The sequence below is a fragment of the Sarcophilus harrisii genome, chromosome 2, assembly GCF_902635505.1.
Source record: "Sarcophilus harrisii chromosome 2, mSarHar1.11, whole genome shotgun sequence".
In the NCBI taxonomy this organism is placed as follows: domain Eukaryota; kingdom Metazoa; phylum Chordata; class Mammalia; order Dasyuromorphia; family Dasyuridae; genus Sarcophilus; species Sarcophilus harrisii.
The window spans coordinates 346819298-346842279 of NC_045427.1; the positions used below are offsets into that span (position 1 = coordinate 346819298).

The 22982-nt window shown below is 37.1% G+C and overlaps 1 protein-coding gene across 10 annotated transcripts in view; it reads right to left on the reverse strand.

The window, feature by feature from the left end:
• The window catches only part of JADE2 (jade family PHD finger 2), a 197526-nt gene that overhangs the window by 110001 nt on the left and 64543 nt on the right, over positions 1 to 22982 (reverse strand). For 8 of the 10 annotated variants that reach the window (XM_031953037.1, XM_031953034.1, XM_031953040.1 and 5 more), the window contains one exon: positions 8739 to 8896. In XM_031953037.1, coding sequence (XP_031808897.1) covers positions 8739 to 8896 — 158 coding nt within the window. Of the gene's footprint in view, positions 1 to 8738; positions 8897 to 19515; positions 19519 to 22982 lie in introns of those variants that run through there. The other 2 variants (XM_031953041.1, XM_031953042.1) reach the window with 2 other exon arrangements.

The window sequence follows — 22982 nt, forward strand, 5'->3', positions numbered from 1 at the left end:
AAGGTCTAGGATATCTCCTCTTTACTGTGACATTCAATGTCAAAGGGACATTATTTTTTAATAAGCTTTTGGCAACTGTCAGCTCAAAGACAGCTTCTCATGCTTGTTGTTGTGCATTATGGTATTCCTATCTTGACAGGAGACATGGTCATCGTTCAGAATCTGTTAGATTAGCAGACCCATTCCTATGCCTGTTATATATGCCTATCCCTAGTGGGAAATTGAGGAATTAGCAACACTTTCATCAGGACTCTAGTAAAAGACCCTGGGTCTAAAGACAAAGGTCTGGAAGAGAAAGGAAATGTGAAGATCATGATGCTCATTTCTTCTGACATTAATATATCAAGAAAACGTCTTATCATGCTTGGGGCCCTGCAATCCTGGCCAGGGATAAAGGAATAGAATGTATGATCTCTCAAAGCTCTTGCTCTAGCCCATGCAACTCTGAAAGGATGTACTTGAATCTAAGACAGCAAGGTGCTTGTAGTTAAGTACCTACTCAGTATGAGATGGTGGTTTCCTAAGCACATACTTGATGAAATGTAATGATATGGTCAGTCCAGTTGGTGTATACTTAGGGTAATGTGGTGATGTGATGTTCTACAACTGCTCATGCCCAGTGTGGCGTGGTGATGTAGTCTGGTAGGGTATTTAAAGGGAGTCCCAGGGACAGAGGCTCTCTCTCAGCCACAGAAGACTTCAGGCTCCAGGCTCCATCTTGGACCAGAAAAACGTAGCAATTCTCCTGCCTCCTTCATTTCTTCACCCTAAGACCAAGGACTTTGCCTGATCCTGAGGTCTTCTAGAGAGCTAGCCCAGACATTACACTTGCCATTCTTGGGTCTTAGGACAGATGAGAAGATATCCCAAACAGTCTCTTTGAAGATGGGAAAAACAGGTTTTTTTTTTTTTTTTTTTTTGGGGGGGGGGGGGGGGGAATGGCCACTGCACTGGATTTTGATAGTTTGGGTCACACCTTCAAGACACTTAGTTTGCCTTTTGTCAATTTATTTGTAAAATAATAGTAATCTTAAGAGCCTTAACAAGGAAAAATCCATTAAAACAATAACAAAACAAACCCAATGCATATAATCCAAGGAAATACCAAAGTTTGAGGCCAAGAAATTTAACATAACATTTTATTGTTAAAAGCCATCTTTGAAGCAATTTCTTTTAACCACACTCCCACTTTTAGGAGGAATAAACCAAAGTCTGGTTAAGTCAAGTGATTTAACAGAGATCACACTAAATAAGTGGCAGGTATTGGCTGAGAATCCATGTCTCTTAGTCTGAACTTACTTCTAGCAATTTAATTCTGTCTGTGTGGAAGAGAAAGAAATACTAAAAAGTGTGGCAAAAGAAAAGAGGGAAGGGGATCAAAGAATCACAGGTAGAAAGCTGGAAGACACCTGAAAGATCATGTAGTTCAAACTTTTTTTCCCAGATGAAAAAAAACTGAGGTTCCTGGAGGTTACATGACCTGCCCAAAGTCACATAGTACAGTTATATAAGCAGTTGCTCAGATCCTTTCACCACTAGTAAGATACTCTGTTCCATATTCCAAATATGGAATATGGAACTTTATCAGATTATAAAGTTCCTCCAGATCCTTAAAAAGCCATGCTATTTTAATATGGAGGCAAGAATTGCGTTCAGGAGAACATTGTACATAGTAACAGGAATACAGTTAGGATGATCAACCAATGAGAGACTTAGCTACTCTGATCAAGACAGCAACCCAAGACAATTTCAAATTGTTTGATGATAAAAAATGCTGTCTGTCTCCAGAGAAAGAACTGATGAACTGAGCACAGATTGAAGCATCGTTTTTCAAATCTTATTTATTTATTGTAGCATGGCTAATATGGAAATGTGTTTTGTATGACTTTACATGAATAACTGCTATCAAAGTGCTTGCCTTCTCAGGAGTAGAAAGGGGCAGGAGGGAAAGAAAATTTGGAACTTGAATTTTAAAAAAATGATTATTAAATTTCTTCCTACATAATCAGGAAATAGTTAACAAAAATAAATAAAAACAACTATATATTTTAAAAAACAAGACTGGGTTCAAATCCTGCTTCTGACACTAGCTGGGTAACCACAGGGAAGCCATTTAGCCTCTTTGGGTCTTCATTTCCTCATATGTAAAATGAGGGGATTGGACTAGATAACCTTTAGGTTGACTAGATCTTTCTAGCTCTAAAACTCTGATCCTGTCATTTGTCCTTCCCAAGTTGATCAGGGATAGCAGCATTTGGAACTCTTATTCTGACAGAAGATGAAAACAGGTTAAAAAAGGTATGGAAGTGAAATCATTGCTAGATCTAATTGGAAGCTGTGGAGTCAAATCCAGCATGTGGAATGGCAACAAGATAAATACAGAACATATTTTGGTCATTAGTCATCATCAGGTTATACAAGAGGAAACCAACGTGTTCTATTATCATTCCAGAACTCCAGCAACAGGGCAGCCACTTTTATCCTCTTAAGGCAGTTTAAAAAAAAAGTTTTAGAAATGGCAGGAGCATGAATAATCCTTGTTTTAATTTATATTGATTGCTTAAAAGCTTAGAGGTTTAGCTCTTGGCTTTCAGAGAAAACAGAATACTCATTAATAGTACAATGGGATTAAAAGCAAATTGAAGGCCCAAAAGGTGCTTACAGAATTCTTTAAGCAGGAGAGAGCTCCCTGCTGACATACTGGAGCAGTCACCAACACATCCTTGGCCCCCCAGTGTTACAGCACAGGTCATATACCTTCAGAGAGCATATGGAGAATATGTGAAAGTAAGTGAAAACTGTGGGATTCCTGAGATTGAAGTAATCTGCCAGGATCTCCTTTGATAAGGCACAGTTATACAGAAGAAAGAACACTAGAAAGAGATTTGTGACTTTAGATGTCAGCCCACTGCTCTCGCTTCTCATTTTTAAAAGGTCTAGTTTGAACTAGAACAGTACAGAAGCACAGCTGAGAAGAAAACCCAGCATTGACTGTGCCATGAAGTGATTTTGGGTAGCTCCCCAAAGCTCTTTGGGCTTCAGATTCCTCATCTATCAAAATGGAGATGATGATGATGAATGAATAGATTTTCACTGGTGGAAGCAAACTTAACAGTCATATAGCCCAATCTGAAGCTGACAGAATATTTTCTGAAGGATGTGGTCATTTATAGTCATACTTGGACCCTATAATATTCTGCTAACTGTATTTCAATGTAACAAATTTTCTTTGTAATTCTATATATTTTATTTTATGCATTTAAAAATATCATTTTGAGAAGGAAGTCCACTATTTTCACTAGACTGCTGACGATGTTCATGAGACAAAGTGTAGAATTCCTAATCTAATTCAACCTTCCTCCTTTTCCAGATCAAGAAGCTGAGATCCATACCAAGAAAGAAACTTGCCTATACTCACACAAATTATAAATCACAAAGATGGTTTTAAATTGTTAAGTATTCTCTTTCTAATTCACCTTGCTGTCTGCCTGTCTACCCAGTGCTCTGCCTTGGAAATATTGGGAAGTTTTGATCTGTGCAAGAAAGGAGGATGTTCTAGGAAAGGGTAACAAAAAACAGCAACCAAAATTTAGACATATCTTTCCTGTTTCCCCTTACCCCAAGGGCTCCTTCTGGGCAAAGGCCCTTCCCAACCCATCAAAATGGAGTCTCCTAGAAAAGAGACCAGCTCATGCTGTCATTTCTCATCTGGAAATAACCTCAAATCTGCCCTCGGCATTACAAAAATACACTTCTGCATCCAAGCTGGAATGACGTGTATATCAAAGGCATCTAAAAATAGATGCCCCCAAATATCCCAGTAAGCTAAACGATAGTCTCCTTTTGATCTGTTCCTTTCTGTTGTGTCTAGGTTTCTTATTAAAGTTTCAGTTCTTTTAAAATTTTTACTCCTGGCAACCAAATGCATGTGTACAAAAGTTTACTCAAAGATATTTTGGTAGTATTGGCTATAACTGGAACTTCCAGAGTCAACATTCCCTAACCGCTATAATCCATAGTGGTATAATAGCTTTGTATGGTTCTCTTCTAACAAAGTATTCATATAAAAGGAGGAAGGACGCAACAGCCAATGTGAAAATCTTTCCTAAGAACAGATTCGTTTTATATAATCCAATGGAAAGAACACTACTTCTAACTCAAAGGACCTGGACTTGAATCTTTGGCTTTGTGAGACCTTGGACAAAACTATTCTTCTTACCTGAGATCATTTCTCATGTAAAATGAGGGCATTGGACCAAATAATCTCTAAGGCCCCTTGCCACTAAAGTCTTATAATCTCTTTGGTATTAAGACATCCCAAGAATGAAGTTTATAGGCCAATCTGGGGGAGGGGGTGGGGGGTAAGAGGTGAAAAATTGGAACAAGAGGTTTGACAATTGTTAATGCTGTAAAGTTACCCATACAAATAACCTGTAAATAAAAGGATATTAAATAAAAAGAAGTTTATAGGCCAACTCAGATAAAAAACAGGTGAAAAACCTGAGGTCTGAGCTCTGTCAATCCTTGAAAAGAATACCCATGTCTTATCTGTGACTCTCAAAGTATGGAGCATGTCTCATCCCAGGTAGTGTTGGATGAAGAAGACAAGTGATTTCTTCTTTGGACTCTATCCAAAGATAACATGAATAATTCTAGTCTGTTCCTCTTCCTCTCCAAAAGCACCATTAAGTGTCACAGTTAGAATGTTCTCACATTTTATAGATGGGGAAGAGATTTGCCCATTTTACACACAAAACCACTAGCTGAGACAGGACCCAAATTCTGGCCCTTTACATTACACTAGGAAATCTAAGGGCTAACTGTTCTGGGAGGGACAGCATACTCAATCCCCAATACCTTGGTCTTGCCGAGACTTTCAGGTTTCCCTCTTCACATTAAAGTCCTAGAGTTTGGCAGATTCCAAAGTCAATCTCAGCTGGTATCAGAGGTCTCAGAAACAGCCTGCATGCTGAGGAATCTTTAAATTCTGACTTTAACACCCTACTCACTTACATATTCTTCAGCTGACAAAGGGGACAACGTGGAATTGTAGAAAGAAAGCTGACTGATAGATATATCAGGAGATGTGGGTTCAGAGCCTATTCTGACACCTCTGTCCTTGCATAAGTGACAACTTCAGATAGCCCATCTTTAAAATAAAGGGATGGGACAATTCAGATGGTTTTTAAGGTCCCTTCTAGCTTGAAATCCATGGTCCTATCATCTAGTCCACCTTTTTGTCATTGAGCCAAGCAGCTTAATTTTCCTGGACTTCAGTCTTCACATGTATAAAATGGGAATGCTAGCAGCACAGCATAGGGCAGGTAGATGGCGCCATAGTAATAGGTTAGGAAGACATGTTCCTGAGTTCAAATCCAGTCTCAGACACTAAGTAACTGTAATCCTGGACAAGTCACTTAATCCTATCTGCCTCAATTCCTCTAGTATAAAATGAGTTGGAGAAGGAAATGGCAAATCAGTTCAGCATCTCTGCCAAGAAAACCTCAAATGGGGTGACAAAAGAGTTGGACATGACTTAAAGCAACTAAAGAAAAAACCAATCCTGATCCACACATATAATATTCTTTTACCATATCATGGCACATAGGTGGCCTTTAATGACAAACAAGATTGACCGAGTCCTATTAAGATGAAAAGGTAGAAGAAGGGACCCAAGAACATATTGTATATTCTTTTCTAAAGACCAGCCAATTTAAATCTGAAGAGGTTCATCACCAAGTTGGCCCTAGTCACTCATAAACTGTTACAGAAAACCTATTGGAAGATGTAGTGGCAAAAACATAAAATGACAAACAAAAAACCCTTGGTTTTTAGGAATAATGATGACCTTGCCACTCTCTCAGGAGAGTTATGAGCTCATATAAGAGGAAGAGCCAAAGTATAATAGTAAACAGAATTGAATAGAACCTTTGATTTAATAGTTGTGTGACTTTGTGCAAATTACTTAAAACTTATTGGGTCTCAATTTCCTCATTTGTAAAATAAGAGGAATGTACTAGATGGTCTCTGACATTCCTTCCAGTTCTAAATCTATGATCTTATGATCCTAAATCTGGCCTCTGACCCATATTATTTGGGTATGTCTCTGGACAAGTGATTTGACTTTCTCAATGTTCCAGTCAATTCTTTATTGAGAGGGAGTTCTTTACTCCTATATTTTCACACTGGCTGTTGAGTCCTCCTTTAATATGAATATTTGTTAGAAGAGACCCATACAGATCTTTTTCTACACCCCTGAAAACACAGGTTCAGTTAAAAAACAAATAGACAAAAAGAAAGGAAATAATGACTATTGTTAATAGCAATTCCAATAGGGAATTCTGAAAATATTTCACTAACATCCAAGTCTTAAAATTATCTTGAAAGTCCTTAAACAACGTGGATGAGGTTATCTAGCCCATTGCTCTTCCTACTAATCCAGACATCAATTCAAAAAGCTGCCATGATTTCCTTGATCTGGGAGAAGTACATTTCTTTTAAAAGAGGGAGGTCAATTCTACTAATGCCTAGCCTGTAAGCCACCTGAGTATTTCTAGCAAGTGTCACCTCCTCAGCATCAAGTAGACTTACTAATGTGCAAAAATATCTTCAGGATACCCCAGTGCTTCTTCAGCCACCTGTAAGATCTTACACCCTTTCTTTGCCAAATTTCTTTATGAGCAAAACCCTGGATGGATGATTACTCCTTTCAGACATGAGTGGAGAAACTGAACACTCAATAAAAACAGCAAGAGCACACAACCCTAAGACTAGGCCCTGTTGAGCTTCCTATTGCCTCTTTCTTTCTCTGGGTCTTAGATTCTTCACTCTTAAATTCACTTTCTAGAATTCCTAGTTTCTATTAAAACTCAGCTCTAGTGCCCCATCTACAAACATGAAATTTTTTCATTATCCTTCTCACTTCAACACCATCCCCATGGCCACTAGTCACCCAGTCAAATGACCCTGGATTTTTTTTTTTTTTTTAAATACACTCATCTATGTATATACTGGCTCTTGCAAAAGAATTTAAATTTCTTGAGGGCAGAGATTGCTTCATTTCTATCTTCACATAACCAGCACCTAACACACAGATATCTAATGCCTATAGATTTACCAAGTGATATTAACTAAAGAACTCCCGTCTTCATGAGGAAGCAAAAGTTAGTAGAAAGAACTTCCATTTGAGAATTAATCCTAAGTCTAGCTTTAGCTACCAATCTTGATAACTTTTAGCAGAAGAAATGAGAACATCCCAGTTCAAGAGAATAACAATCCCAAATTTCTTTAGTTGGTATAAGGGTGGCACAATAAAGGACATAAAGAGAATTAGAAAAGTAAATGATTAACTCCTGTTCCCCTCCTAGAGGTCCCTCTCTCTCCTACATATTCCCAGGAATAGACACCTAAACCTGAGTGTGTGGGGGGTGGACATTTATCTGATTAGAACTCCTGCCCCTTTCCCACCACCACTGTCTCCAGCATGGGGGCTAGAAACAAATTTTGGAGTACGGGTTCCAAACCTGGGGCATGATTAGCTTGTCAATGGAATATAGGAAATATCTAGTATTTAACTAAATCAATATTCCAAAAAGCCTTCATTGATTTTTAAAAATCAACCAAGTTAAAAATACATTTTGGTATACTTTTTTTTTTTTTTTTGAGACAATCAGGATTAAGTTGTCTAGGGCTATATATACTATATAACTAATAAGTGCCTAAGGCTGGATTTGATGTTAGGGCTGGTGCTCTATCTGGTATGCTACCCAATTGCCTCTATTGTGCTATACTCTTAAAGAAGAAAAGTTATATATTTCTTTTGTGTATAAGTGTGAATTCATATGCTTTTATACTGAACAAGGGATTCAGTTTTCCTTAAAATCCAAGCAATACAGTAAACAAAAAGTTTAAGGAACTCTGCTTTAAAAGAACTAGTCAGTAAGTCTTCACAATTTATTGTGATTATTTGTGATTAAGTGATCATTAAATCACTTCCTGCCTGGCCACATTGAGCAAAATGCCAGAGAAAAATAGAAAGGCAAAACATGCCCTCAAGGAGCTCACAATCAAATGGAAGATAAAATATACAAATAATTATGTGGAGAGAAGAGAGATGCAGAATGCACAGAGAGTAAGATCACAAGATTAGCAGGGAGGCACTGGAGGAAGAGGGTGGGGAGGGATGGATAATGGGGACAGGAAGGGATTCCTTTTGAAAGTGGGGTTTGAGTCAAGTCTTGAAGGAAGCCGGGGAAGTGGAGAGATAAGGTGAGCATCTTAGAACTGGAGGACAACACAGACATGTGGGTGAGAAGAACAGTGAGCCAGACAGTGTTGCCGGAATATGTGAAGGAAGGAAAGTATAAAAAACTGGAAAGGTAAGAAAAGACCTGGAAATTCTAAAGGTGAATCCCTTTATAATGGGGGTTATAAAATACAGAGAAACGATTAGACATGGTTTTTAAACTAGATTTTCTTAAACCAAGTACTAGATCTATAAATGAATATTGGCAAGGTCTGAAAAGTATTCTACTTCATCATCACCTTACATCAATAAAAATCCATAGTCCCTAAGGAATCTCCAGAAGAACATGCCAGGCCTTGCTGCACAATTCTCTAGGGCTGCATAGACAAACCCAGGGTGAAGTATGAATGTAGATGGTTCCTAAAATTATTAATCAAGTTAGGCAGCCACCAAGAACTGGGGCAACAAAAAGGAAACCACAAGATACACTTACCTCACCACAGGCTCAGGGATGGCCTCTGTGCCTGCTGGCACTTGCACACCTTTCTCCCACTCCTGCCGCCAGGGATCTGCCAGGATATAGTATTCATCCGGGCTGAGCTGATAGGAGTCTGGGATTTTCATGGCTGTGATCAGGTCCGTCCGGAATACCTGGACAGAGAGATGCAATGGGCTTGAAACTGAGTCAAGGATATGAACAGTGGAATCATTAACTGATAAACATTTATTATATTCCTACTGTGTGCAGCCACTGTGCTAAGTATTAAGGATACAAAAAAAAAAAAAAAAAAAAAAAAAAGGCAAAGAATCTCTGCCCTCGAGGAACTTACGATCTACTGGATTTAAAGTTGGAAGGAACCTTTGAGACCTTCTAGGCCACTCCCTTCATTTTACAGACAAGGGGGCACAGAGAAATGCCTATTATCTGTAAGTGAGGTAGAATTTGAACATAAGTACAGTGTGTTATCCAGTAAGCACTTGCTATACAGACATACAAGAATGCACAAAACAAAGTTCAGAAGGGAGCATAAATAGGACAAATTTGAAAATAACATGTGAAATGCATTCTATTTATTAAAAACAACAACAACAAACAAGTGGAATGAAATGTTCTAATGTCATAATGTGCTTTTCCTGCTCATCTCTCTTAACTATTTCTTTTTCTATTTTTGTCTTCTCTGATATCATAGTTACCACCTCTATTGTTTTTGATTCACCTGAGGCATAATCAATTCTCATCTAGCCTTTTAGAAGAGGAAGAGAGAAAGAGAGAGAGAGAATAGAAAGCATGGGGATAACAAGAAGAGAACCATCTTGGGGTCAAGAAAACCCTCTGACACACCCCTGTGGTGCTGGGCAAGTCAACTGACCCACTCAGTTTCTCAGACCCCCTTGGTCTCTGGGGTTACTCTCTTAAAACTTTCAATTGCATCTCAAATACTTGTAAACTGGATTGTCTCACAAAGAATCCTCTATAGTATGAGTCAGGAATAAAAACAAAAATCCCAAGAGTAGGAGGTTCTTTACAGGAAGAAATCCAAAGATTAAGTGAGACCCTGTCCCTGCCACCTTCTGGGAGTTCATGGAGGGTTAAGGAAACAAAGAAAAAAGAATCACTTCAATACAACAAGAAGCAGTTCAGTGAGTTTTGGTTTTCTGAAGAGACTGAGAAATCTAAAACATGCTATTCCTTTGCTTTTTTTAAGATTGGGAAATAAAATCTGCCCAATAAATGAAATAATAAGATGCTTATAAGCACAGAGACACATGGAATATTATTACTCCTCCCCATTCTGTGGCATTTTTGAAATCTAGTATTTCTGTGTTTGGAGAAGCTTTAAAAAATATTTTATATTTTCAAAAGATGATAAATCTAGTGATAAAAGTCATAAATAAAAGACAATAACACTAAGAAAGTATAGGATCTGTCGTGAGAGGATTTGGGTACAAACCTTAGCACCAGTGTGAATCTAAGTAAATCACCTTTTTGGGCCTGTGGGAGAATCAGTATCTATTGGGATTCCTCATAGACTAAGCTGGATTTTTTTTTTTCCTAGAAGGGAAGGAAGTAGTCTATTCCTGAGACTTGATTGACCTAGTTACCTCAGGCAGCTAAGTACAGCAGTGCTTAGAACACTGGGCCTTGAGTAAGGAAAATCTAAATTCACATTTAACCTCAAGTACTTATCTGTATGACCCTGAGCCAGTCACTTAACTTGTTTGCCTCAGTTTCCTCAACTTTAAAAAACGAGGAAAATAATAGCACCTATCTCCCAGGGTTGCTGTGAGGATCAGATGAGATGTTTGTAAAGCACTTAGCATTGTGTTTGGCGCATTTATGTGCTAGTTTCCTTCCTTTCTTCCTTCTGGGACTTCCTGGACATATATCTCAAATCTCCTGTGAGGAGCACAGATGTTGTCTCCTGCTTTCTAGAGCACCTAAGCTGGATTGACAAAACATACCATTGCTTTTTAGAGCCCCCACACCAGGGAGATTAAAATACCCCTTCCTAGTGGAAAAGTGATGAGGCAGGACTCCCGAGGATGGTGGGAAAATGGAGTCCCTTTATTTCAAGGGCTTTCCCCTTTTATAACATAACAAAAAAAAAAAAAAAAAAACCCAACACTGTGCACACGGGATCACATAAACAACTTGCTATTGTACGTAGTTTGCCACCTGGTATCACACTGCTTCAATCTCAACAAATTGTTGTCACCGCCCCCTGACTTCTCAGGATGGCTGAGAGACCTTAGGGGAGATGGGGAGTCAAAGGAGACATTGTTAGGAGGTTCCCTCTGGGCTGAAGGGTCTTATACTTAACCCAAAGTTTCCCCACTGACTGTGACTCTCTACACCCAGATTTAATGGAAAAGACACTGATTTATGACTAAGTATACTGTACCGTTTCACATGTTTCTGAATGGACATAAAAGGGGCCATGTCTACCCAAAACAACGCTATCTCCTTGTTAGATATCCTTTCTAGGATTAATTTTTTGTTTCTTTTTGTTATTTTTGTTTCTTTTGTTAAATGTGAGATGGACTATGGGTATTTTATTTAATTCTAATATCAAATTTGAATTACTATATCTCCCATAGTAAGGCTCGCACATTGAATACAGATCAGTGAACAAACTGAGACCTGTGAATATTTTTGTTGTTGCTCTTCAGTTCTTTCAATTATGTCTAACTCTTCTTAATTCCATTTAGGGTTTTCTTGGCAAAGATACTGGAGTGGTTTGTTATTTCCTTCTCCAGTTGATTTTACACATGAGGAAACTGAGTCAAACAGGGTTAAGTGACTTGCCCAGGGTCACACAGCTGGGAAGTGTCTGAATATGGATATGAATTCAGGACAAGTGCTCTATCCACTGTACCACCTATCTTCAAAATCTATGGATACAATAGCATATTATTGTGAAAAAAGAAATAACCAATAAAAGAATTTCAGAAAAATTCAGGAAAAAGTGTGTACACTGATACAATGAAAAGAACAAAACCAGAAATAATATAACTTATATCATGACTGCAACTATGTAAATAAAAATATCACTTAAAAAAAAAGCCAAACAAGATGATTGTAAACACCATTAGCAGTCCCGGAGAACAAATAATGAAATGTGCTCTTCATCATATGACAGAAGCAACAAAACTTTCAAGTTTTCACAGAATATTACATATCCTGTCTAATGAAAAACTGTTGTAAGTTTTTTTTTTTTGGGGGGGGAGAGAATTAATTAGTTTTGTAAAAAGGTTCAATGGGGGAGGAGTTGGAGGATACAGGCATATCCAGGAAAAACTGTGCTGTTAAAACAGGAATAAAATAATAAAATTAAAATTTTTCAGAAGTTTTTAATATGATTCTCAAAGCTGAGCAAAGATGCAGTTTAACCAGGGCAGAACAGAGCAGGTTTTTTCCTCCCTTTGTCTCCCACTATGCCCTTCTAAAATGAAAGATAAGGTAGCATTAATTTATTTTGGCTGCTATGTCAACTTTAAGTCCTGGAAATTGACATACATTCTTTTATCCAGGCCAGCTACTAGCCAGGACTTCTTGGTCCTGTACTTTTAAAGTTGATTTTGTGAAACAAGTGTAGAACTTTACATTAATTAAATCCCACTTTTCTAGATTCATTCTATTATCTTGGTAAGACTATTTTAGATGCTGTCATTCAGAAAGTTTGCCTATCTTTATTGCTTTAGGTATTCTTCAAATTTGACATATCTCTGTGGCTTCATCTGGGTTATTAATATAAATCTTTCTATCAGAAGTCTTAAGGATCCCTGGGGAAACTCTACTACACAACTTCTATCAAATTCTTAATGACTACTCTTTGAGTCCAGTCATAACCAAATTATGTAGCCGGCAATGTCTCTATCTTGCTTACAATAATAGTATAAAATACTTTGTCAAATGTTTTCCTGAAATCCAAATATTCTATGTCTACACCATCTTCCTAATCTTCCACTATAACTTCTTTGGAAATATTTCCAAATGGATGAGGTTGGTGTGACCCATACCTGAAATTGTCTTAGTTTCTTAATCTCTCAAAGGAGGAGGAAAACTAGAATAATAATAATGAGACAGTATTTAAAGGTCCTTCTGACTGTAAGACACTGTAAAACTGTCACAAAAGTTCAGTCAGGAAAAACTCTCATGTTCAACATGAAAAAATTTAAATTATCTGTTTAATCTTTTTAAAATTTTTTTTTAAATAATCTGTTTAATCTGTTTAGTCTTTACTTTTATTCATTTCCCATTTTTCATCATGAACAATCTGTTTAATTTTTATAGGTTCTGATAAAGGCCTCATTTCCAAAATATATATAGAATTGACTCGAATTTATAAGAAATCAAGCCATTGTCCAATTGACAAATGGTCAAAGGATATGAACAATTTTCAGATGATGAAATTGAAACTATTTCTACTCATATGAAAGGGTGTTCCAAATCACTATTGATCAGAGAAATGCAAATTAAGACAACTTTGAGATACGACTACACACCTGTCAGATTGGCTAAAATGACAGAAAAAGATAATGACAAATATTGGAGGGGATACGGGAAAACTGAGATACTGATATATTCTTGGTGGAGTTGTGAACAGATCCAACCATTCTGGAGAGCAATTTGGAACGATGCTCAAAAAGTTATCAAACTGTGCATACCCTTTAATCCAGCAGTGCTACTATTGGGCTTATATCCCAAAGAGATATTAAAAGAGAAAGGGACCTGTATGTGCCAAAATATTTGTGGCAGCCCTTTTTGTAGTGGCTAGAAACTGGAAAATGAATGGATGCCCATCAATTGGAGAATGGTTGGGTAAATTGTGGTATATGAATGTTATGGAATATTATTGTTCTGTAAGAAACGACCAGCAGGATGAATACAGAGAGGCTTGGAGAGACTTACATGAACTGATGCAAAGTGATGCAAAGCAGAACCAGGAGATCATTATACACTTTAACAACAATACTATATGAGGATCAATTCTGATGGAAATGGCTATTTTCTGCAATGGGAGGATCCAATTCAGTTCCAATTGATCAGTGATGAACAGAACCAGCTACACCCAGAGAAAGAACACTGGGAAATGAATGTGTACTGCTTGTATTTTTGTTTTTCTTCCCAGGTTATTTTTAACCTTTCTAAATCTGATTTTTCTTGTGCAACAAGAAAACGGTATAAATATGTAAACATATATTGTATTTAAGATATACTTTCACATGTTTAACATGTATGAGACTGCCTGTCATCTAGGAGAGAGGGTGGAGGGAAAGAAGGGTAAAGTTGGAACAGAAGTGATTGGTTGAAAAATTACTCATGCATATGCTGTCAATAAAAAGCTATTAAAAAAAAAAAACAACCACCTGTTTAAAAAGACTGGATGGGGTTGTTGTAATTTGCATGCAGCCTGCCTCCCATCTTCACCATTTTTTTCTAATTCATTGTTAATTCTGACCTTTGTGCTAACCAGTTATCTCTGATTTTGAAATGACTCCTACAGCTAGTTGTTTCTTGCCTGTTGAGATACAGCCCATTTTTAGGAAAGCTCAGAGTTTGGCACTTGTATTTGTCTCAGTCTTTTGGAAAAAATATAGAGAAGAGAAGAAAAAGGAGGTCCATAAGGAATCACAGACAATTGGGACAGATATGAGTTACATGATGAATTTGTTATATACTTAAAAAAAAGTAAACTACATAATAAAAATCAGTACAATTCTGTGCTCTATTTTGTACGAATGCTCATTTTAGTGGCTGTTTAAATTTAAAATAAAAAATAAAATAAAATTCAGTTGCAGTATTTTTCCAATTCTTTTCTTCAGGAAAATATTAGTGTTAGGCATCTGAGCAATACAGAGAGTGCAGTGTACAAGGAGGAGAGGAGACCACTAAATCCCAAAATAAGCAAAAGGGAGTTGAAAACTAGAAAAGTATTAAAAAAAACAAAAACAAAAACAGGTTATACAGGTCTTTAAGAGCCAAAAAGAAAATTTATATTTGATGCTATATACAAAAGGAAGTCAATGGAGTTGACTTAATAGGGGCTGACAAGGTTAGATCTGTGCTCCAGGAATGTCAATTCAATATTTGAATCTCTAGAGGATGAATTATAGTGAGGAGAGATGATGGCATGGTTTAGGTGTGGAGTGATGAAAGCCTGCACCAGAATAGTGGCAGTGTTATTTTTCAAAATTTATTTTTATTCTTAATTTATGAAATAAAAGAAGCATTTCTATAATAATAGAAGAAAAAAATGATCACACACAACACTGCAATCTACCTAAACTAATCTATTTATTTAGCCCTATACCAATCAGACTCCCCAAAAACTATTTTGATGACCTAGAAAAAAAATAACCGCAAAGTTCATATGGAAAAACAAAAGGTTGAGAATTTCAAGGGAATTAATGGAAAAAAAAAAAAATCAAATGAAGGTGGCCTAGGTGTACTAGATCTAAAATTATATTATAAAGCAGTGGTTACTAAAACTATCTTGTATTGGCTAAGAAATAGACTAGTTGATCAATGGAATAGGTTAAGTTCAAAGGACAAAACAGCCAATAACTTTAATAATCTAGTGTTTGACAAACCCAAAGACCCCAGTGTTTGGGATAAGAATGCATTATTTGACAAAAATTGCTGGGAAAATTAGAAATTAGTATGGCAGAAACTAGGCATTGACCCACACTTAACACTGTACACCAAGATAAGGTCAAAATGGGTCCATGACCTAGGCATAAAGAATGAGATTATAAATAAATTGGAAGAGCATAGGATAGTTTACCTCTCAGACCTGTGGAAGAGGAAGGAATTTATGACCAAAGAAGAACTAGAGATCACTATTGACTACAAAATAGAAAAATTTGATTATATCAAATTGAAAAGTACAAACAAAACTAATGCAGACGAGATTAGAAGGGAAACAATAAACTGGGAAAACATTTTTACAGTCAAAGGTTCTGATAAAGGCCTCATTTCCAAAATATATAGAGAATTGACTCTAATTTATAAGAAATCAAGCCATTCTCCAATTGATAAATGGCCAAAGGATATGAATAGACAATTCTCAGAAAAAAGAAATTAAAACTATTTCTAGCCATGGGAAAGATGCTCCAAATCATTATTAATCAGAGAAATGCAAATTAAGACAACTCTGAGATACCACTACACACCTGTCAGAATGGCTAGAATGGCAGGGAAAGATAATGCGGAATGTTGGAGGGGGTGTGGGAAAACAGGGACACTGATACATTGTTGGTGGAATTGTGAATACATCCAGCCATTCTGCAGAGCAATTTGGAACTATGCTCAAAAAGTTATCAAACTGTGCATACCCTTTAATCCAGCAGTTTCTACTGGGCTTATACCCCAAAGAGATCATAAAGAAGGGAAAGGGACCTGTATGTGCCAAAATGTTTGTGGCAGCCCTGTTTGTAGTGGCTAGAAACTGGAAAATAAATGGATGCCCATCAATTGGAGAATAGTTGAGTAAACTGTGGTATATGAATGTTATGGAATATTTTTGTTCTGTAAGAAATGACCAGCAGGATGAATACAGAGAGGCTTGGAGAGACTTACATGAACTGATGCAAAGTAAATGATCATTATATACCTCAACAACGATACTGTATGAGGATGTATTCTGATAGAAGTGGATTTCTTTGACAAAGAACTCAGTTTCAACTGATCAATGATGGACAGAAGCAGCTACACCAGAGAAGGAACACTGAAAAATGAATGTGGGCTACTTGCACTTTTGTTTTTCTTCCCAGGTTATTTTTACCTTCTGAATCTAATTCTCCCTGTGCAACAAGAGAACTGTTCAGTTCTGCACACATATATTGTATCTAGGATATATTGTAACCTATTTAACATATATAAGACGGCTTGCCATCTGGGGGAGGGGAAAAATCGGAGCAGAAGTGAGTGCAAGGGATAATGATGTAAAAAATCACCAATAACCCTGGCATGAGTTCTGTCAATAAAAAGTTATTAAATAAAAAACAAAACAAAACAAAAAAAATTGCAATCTATTATGTACAACTTTCTATTCCTTTTAAATGCTTAACAAGTTATCACTTAAATATTTTCCTTTTCTCTCCCTCACCCTAGGATGGCTACCATTAGACATAAATGTGGATGCACATATATACATACACACAGAAAATCATCCTGCACATGCCTCCATTTATCAGTTCTTTCTTTGGATGCAGATAGCATCTTCTATATACAACAGAACTGACAACCGATTGAATATGGGAAAGAAGGGTTAGAGAAAATGGGGAATCAAGGATGACACCTAGGGTAGCCCCCTGGTTGACTAGAATGATACTAATAGTAAAGTTGGGAAAAAAGAGGGAGTTTGGGGGGAAAGAAACTGAGTTCAGGTTTGGCCATCTTGAAAGATAGTCAATTTCAGATGGCCAGTAGGCAGTTAGAGATGTAACGCTGAAGATGCCCTAAACATGGCTGGAGATAAGGGAGACATCTGCATAGAGATAATAACTGAATCATTGAAAGCTGAGAGATCGATAAGAGATATAGTATAGGGGGAGAAGAAAAGAGGACCTAGGGTAAATCCTCACTCTGTCAACTCCCATCCTGAGCAGACATAATGTGGATGAAGATCCAGCAAAGGCGACTGATGAGAACAATGAAGAAGGGTGGGGAGAGAACAAGGAGAGAGCAACCTGAAAATCCAGAGAGGGGAGTCTATAGAGAAGATGTGGGAGATCTGCAACATCAAAGGCTTCAGAGGAATCAAAGGTGATGAGGACTGAGTATTGGCCAGTAGATTAGAGAAATGAGAGATAATCAGTCCCTCAAAAGTGAGAAGTTTTGGTTGAATGATGAGGTTGGAAGATAGAATGTAGAGAATGAAGAGAATGAGAGGAGAGGAGGCAGAGTGAGTGAATGTTGTGATGAGATTGCTTAGAGTCCTAAATCTGTGATACCACAAATGAATGAACAAATATCATTTATTAAGAACCTATTAGGCACGGGCTCTGTCAATAAAAAGTTAAAAAAAAAAAAAAAAAAAAAAGGGAGTCCCCAGGGAGCTTACATTAAAAAAAATCCTGATACTCCTGTTTGCCTCAGTTTCCTTGTCTATAAAAGGAAATGGCAAACTCACTTCAGTATCTTTGCCAAGAAAACCCTCAATGAGGTCATGGAAAGTCAGGCTGAACAACAATTATTTGCCAGCTACTGTCTTAGATCCTGGGAATATAAATAAAAAAGGGAGTTCCCAGGGAGCTTACATTAAAACAACAACAACAAAAAATCCTGATCCTAAATCCTTTAGATAATGAAACTTTAAAGTTGTGAAAACCTTTACAATGGACCAAGACTCCAAAACTACTTAGTGCCTGGTCCATTTGTCTTTCTAGAAGGAGCAATAAGTACTTCAGGTCTCTAAGTGACTTTCAACCCAAAGGGAGCAAGTAAATAAAGAATAGATGGACTTTAATGATTATGAGGACCACTGCCCAAAGCTGGGCAAACACCTCAGTATGGTCCCAAATATAGCTTAGGGGTTGTGTATCCCTTTTCCCAATAACCCCAGGATGCAAGATCTTCAATTTTTTTCCCTTCCTGTATCATTTCCCTTCTTTCTCCATAGGACTAAACCTACCTTCTGTGATAGAGTATCACTACTCTATGAGGAGTAGGAAGGAAGGAGGAAGGATACCTTTTCAAGCAATGAAAGTTTTTCTCCAGAACATTTGTTATCTGATTGTGACTAAACACACATGGCAACCAGTGCCATCCCATGCAGAGTAGAGAATTATCTGCTAAAGAAAAGTGATAATTTCACCAATCACTTCCAATTAATTGTGGAGTCTTGCAATAATAGCCTAGATGGCTAATGCCTTCTAATCAGCCTGTCTCAGCCTCACCTCTCTGTCACCTGTGAGGGGCAGGGTCAGAGCTGGCATTATCTCTAGATAATGTTAATATTAAGATCAAATACCAATTTATTATGCAAATAAAGTAATTAAAATGATCTTAATTTGACCTATATGATCTAGAGACCTAAGACTTCATTGTGGCATGCCTGTGAAACCTAGATAGTAGACCCGTTCATGCTAGAAAACTGAATCACTTCCATTTGAATTGTCTTAGGAATATTCTGAATATCATCTTGATGAACTTTCTCGAAATAAAGCAGAATTGAATTAGCCCAAAAGAATCACGAGATGTGCAAAATTAGAGTAGTTACCCCCAAATGTTCATGTGGGCTATTTGTGTTCGAACTATGACATAGTATTCCAAGTTTGTATTGGTCTGATCAGCCACAGTCAAACACACTGCAATTGGACTCTAACAGTGATGTCATTTTGGTTCTCTTCGAGATTAAATGACAGCCAATCAACCAGAAGTTTATGTATGTCTTTCCTTGCTTTTCCGTATTTATCATACTTGTCATTTTTTACAACATAGTGATACTGCTTTACATTAATTTAATACAATGTGTTTAGCCATTTCTGAAGTGATGGACATCAACTTTTTCCCCCCCTAATTCTTTGCTACCACACAAAAGAAATTCTGCTATAAATATTTCTGTGTATATGGAGACTTCCTTCTTCATTGATCTATTTGGAGTGAAAGCCTAGTTGCAGTATTACTGTTAGGCCAATGTTAGGCCCAAAGCCCTCACAACAGACAGTATCAAAGGCTTTGGTCAGATCTACAAATGTTGTCTACAGACCTCTGTTCTGCTCCTGGAATTTTTCCTGGAGTTGTTGGGCAGTAAACATTATACCAACTGTTCCTTGGCCCCTTCTAAAAGTAACACTGGCCAGGTGGATGACCTTTTTCTAGGTGTAGGGTCAGCTTATTAAGGAGGACTCTGCCAAGATTTTTGCCAGAAATGACTAAGAGAAAGCCCCTGCTGTGATTGTCACAAGGACGATCTATTCTCTTTACCTTTATAAAGATGGACAATGGAAGCATTTTTAAACTCCTGGGGAATTATTTCCTCTTGCCAGATAATGTGGAAAATTTCAGTCAGCTTTTGTACGATCAATAGACCCCCCCCCCCCCCCCATCTTGTTAATCTCAGCTGGAGTAGAATCAGCACCTGGTGCTTTACCATATGAAAATAGACTAATGGCATTCTAAACTTCTTCAGTTGGAATTTCAGCTAGGGAGGTAATTGATTTCAACTTGAGGTAAAAAGTCAATAGCTTCAGTATTGATGACAGCCTGTTGAGGCCTAACTATGGCAGTGTTCATCCTTGACTAATTGGTGTGTCACCATCACCATTGAGAAGCTGAGATGCATCATAGGTCTTTGGCTCATAAATAGTCTTTAGTGCAACATAAAAAATGCTTTGGATTGTTGCTATCAGTATAAAACAGCATTTCACCTTCCTTTTTGTACTGAGCCAAGAATCCTGCACTTCTCTAAGTTTCAATTATCCTTTATTTTTGATGGAATTGAATGCTACCTTCTTAAGAGAACTATCCTGCTGGTACAATTTATGGAGTTCTCATTTTTCATTTAGCAGTTTCTGAATTTCCCCATAATTTTCATCAAACCAGTCTTGATATTTGCAAGTGTTCAGATCCAGATGAGCAACTGCAGTTTCCCATTTTACATATGAAGAAACTGAGGCAGACAGCAGTTAAAAGATTTGCTTACACAAATAGGGTCTACATGAGGATTTGGACTCAAGATCTTTTTGGCTCTCAAATTCAACACTCTTTTGTTTTAAAAAATATTTCTAAAATACAGATATGATGCTCTTCTATTAAAAAACCTTTAATAGCTCATTGTTGATTCTTCATTAACATAAAAAATCCTTAGTCTCTACAGCAGGGGTCCTCAAACTTTTTAAATAGGTGGCCAGTTAGTTCACTGTCCCTCAGACTGTTGAAGGGCCAGACTATAATCAAAACAAAAACTTTGTTTTGTGGGCCTTTAAATAAAGAAACTTCATAGCCCTGGGTGAGGGGGATAAACGTTCTCAGCTGCTGCATCTGGCCCGCGGCCGAAGTTTGAGGACCCTTGCTCTACAATCTCAATCTCATCTTCACATATCCTTTCTGTCCTATTTCACATTACTTCTAATTATGCTCTTTTTTTCTAATCAATTAGTTGTTCATCATACACCAAAGCGCCTATCTCCTTTACAAGGCTGTCTCTTTTACTTATCCACCAACCCTTGCCTCAAATACATTGCCTATTCATTTCTACTTTTTGGAATTCCTAGCTTCCTTTGAAACACAGTTCAGGGGGCAGCTTTGCCTCAGCAAAAAAAACCCCAACCAAACCAAACCAAAAAACAGTTCAGGTACTACCTCCTACATTTCTTCAGGTAGACATTTCTTCAGACATTCCCCAAGTTATTTATCTCTTTTTCTATTTTTAGTAGCTCTTTTCTGGTGGCAAAGAATTGGAAACTGCTCATCAGTTGGTAAATGCTGAATAAGTTGTAGTATATGATTGTGATGGAATAATATTGTGCTATAAGAAAGGATGAACAAGATGTTCTCAAAGAAACCTGAAAATACTTCCATGAACTACTGCAAAGTGAAATGAGTAGGAACTAGGATAATTTTCCACACTAACAGCAATACTGTACTGAGAATAGCTAGTCATTTACAATTGATCAACAAGGAGGTAGGGAATCACAAGCCTGGACAATTATATAGAATATAAGAGAACCTGTATCAGATATTTTTACTTAATTTTCTTTCTTTATCACAATGAAAGGATTACTGGGAGAAAGATACAAATAAATGTGATATACAGGCTAAAAGCCATTTTCATCAAATTTTGTGGGCACAACCACTAATTTTTTCAATCTAGACTTTACCCAAGATTGTTATGGAACATGTGCTTTGCACAGAAAGACTATATAAACGTAAATCATTTATCGTCATCATCATCACCACTATCATCCTCCTAACATTCATCATTACTACTGCCATCATCACTTAACTTTCAGCAAGTTTATTCTAACTGGAATGTGGACAAGGAAAGTTTTCCAGAGCCACATTGCAAGCTGTACTTAGAATATATCCACATGATCCCAAGGAAGTTATGCCTACAAATTACACTGTAAAAGTTTTTAAGGTTTACAAATTACTTTCTTTATAATAGTCCTGGCATTACTAACACTCAATATTACCCATCTGATAGCTTTTTGTCAAATTTTATACTTCTTGACCTTTCTGTGAGCTTTGATATAATCATATTTACCTCCAGGATATTCTCTTCCTAGCATATTCTTAGCCTGGTTTACTTACTTCAAGTTTGTATCCTGGACCTCTTCTCTCTACACTAAAGTAAAATTGGTTGTGTCCCATATACATCTCAGATTAAGCTATATCTAAAAAGAGAATTCATTGCTTTTCCCCCAGAACTAAAGCCTCCTCTGAATTACTCTATTTATGTTGAAACAGGGAATGCTGAATAAGGGTAAAGAATGTGTTAGGCCACATATCTAATAAACTTCCAAATCATGTCATTTCTACCTCTATAACCTGTAATATATCTGTCCTCTTCTCACTACCTGAATGACTACCATCTCAATGTAGAATTTTATCACCTCTCAGTGGACCATTTTAATACCCTCCTAATCGATCTTCCTGCCTCAAGTTTTTCCCCACTATAATCCATACTAAGGAATAGAACTGACTTCAAGTATTCTACTCTACTTCAAAGATTCCTACTATCTCTAGGACCAAATAGAAACTCTTCTGTATGGCATTTAAAGCACGTAACAACTTATCTCAAACTACCTTTCCAGCCTTTGAATATGTTGTTTTTTCTTCACATAGTCTATAGTCTAGCCAAACTGCTCTTCATTCTATGTGGTATTCCATGTCCAGTCTCTAAATTTCTTGTCCCCCATGAACTCCCTCCTCTCCAACTTTTCCACGAATCCTGTTTCCTTCAAAACTCTGCATAAGTGACATTATCCCTAAAGCCTTTATGAACTCCTTCTCTGCCAGCTGCTAATGCCCTCTGCATTAAATTATTTTTTATTTATTTTTCAATATATATATCCTTGAGGGGGCATGCACTCTCTGCTAGACCCATAGTATGCACTTAACAAAAGCTCATTGATTAATTAGTGACAAGGTCATGTGATTGTATACTTTTTATGAGACAAGGATGAGGAAGGGTAAGTGATTTAACTAAGATCATAGTGCTAATGATCAACAGAGCTGAGATTTGAACCTATCCTGTTCTTTGCTTCATATTTAGTATTCTTTTCC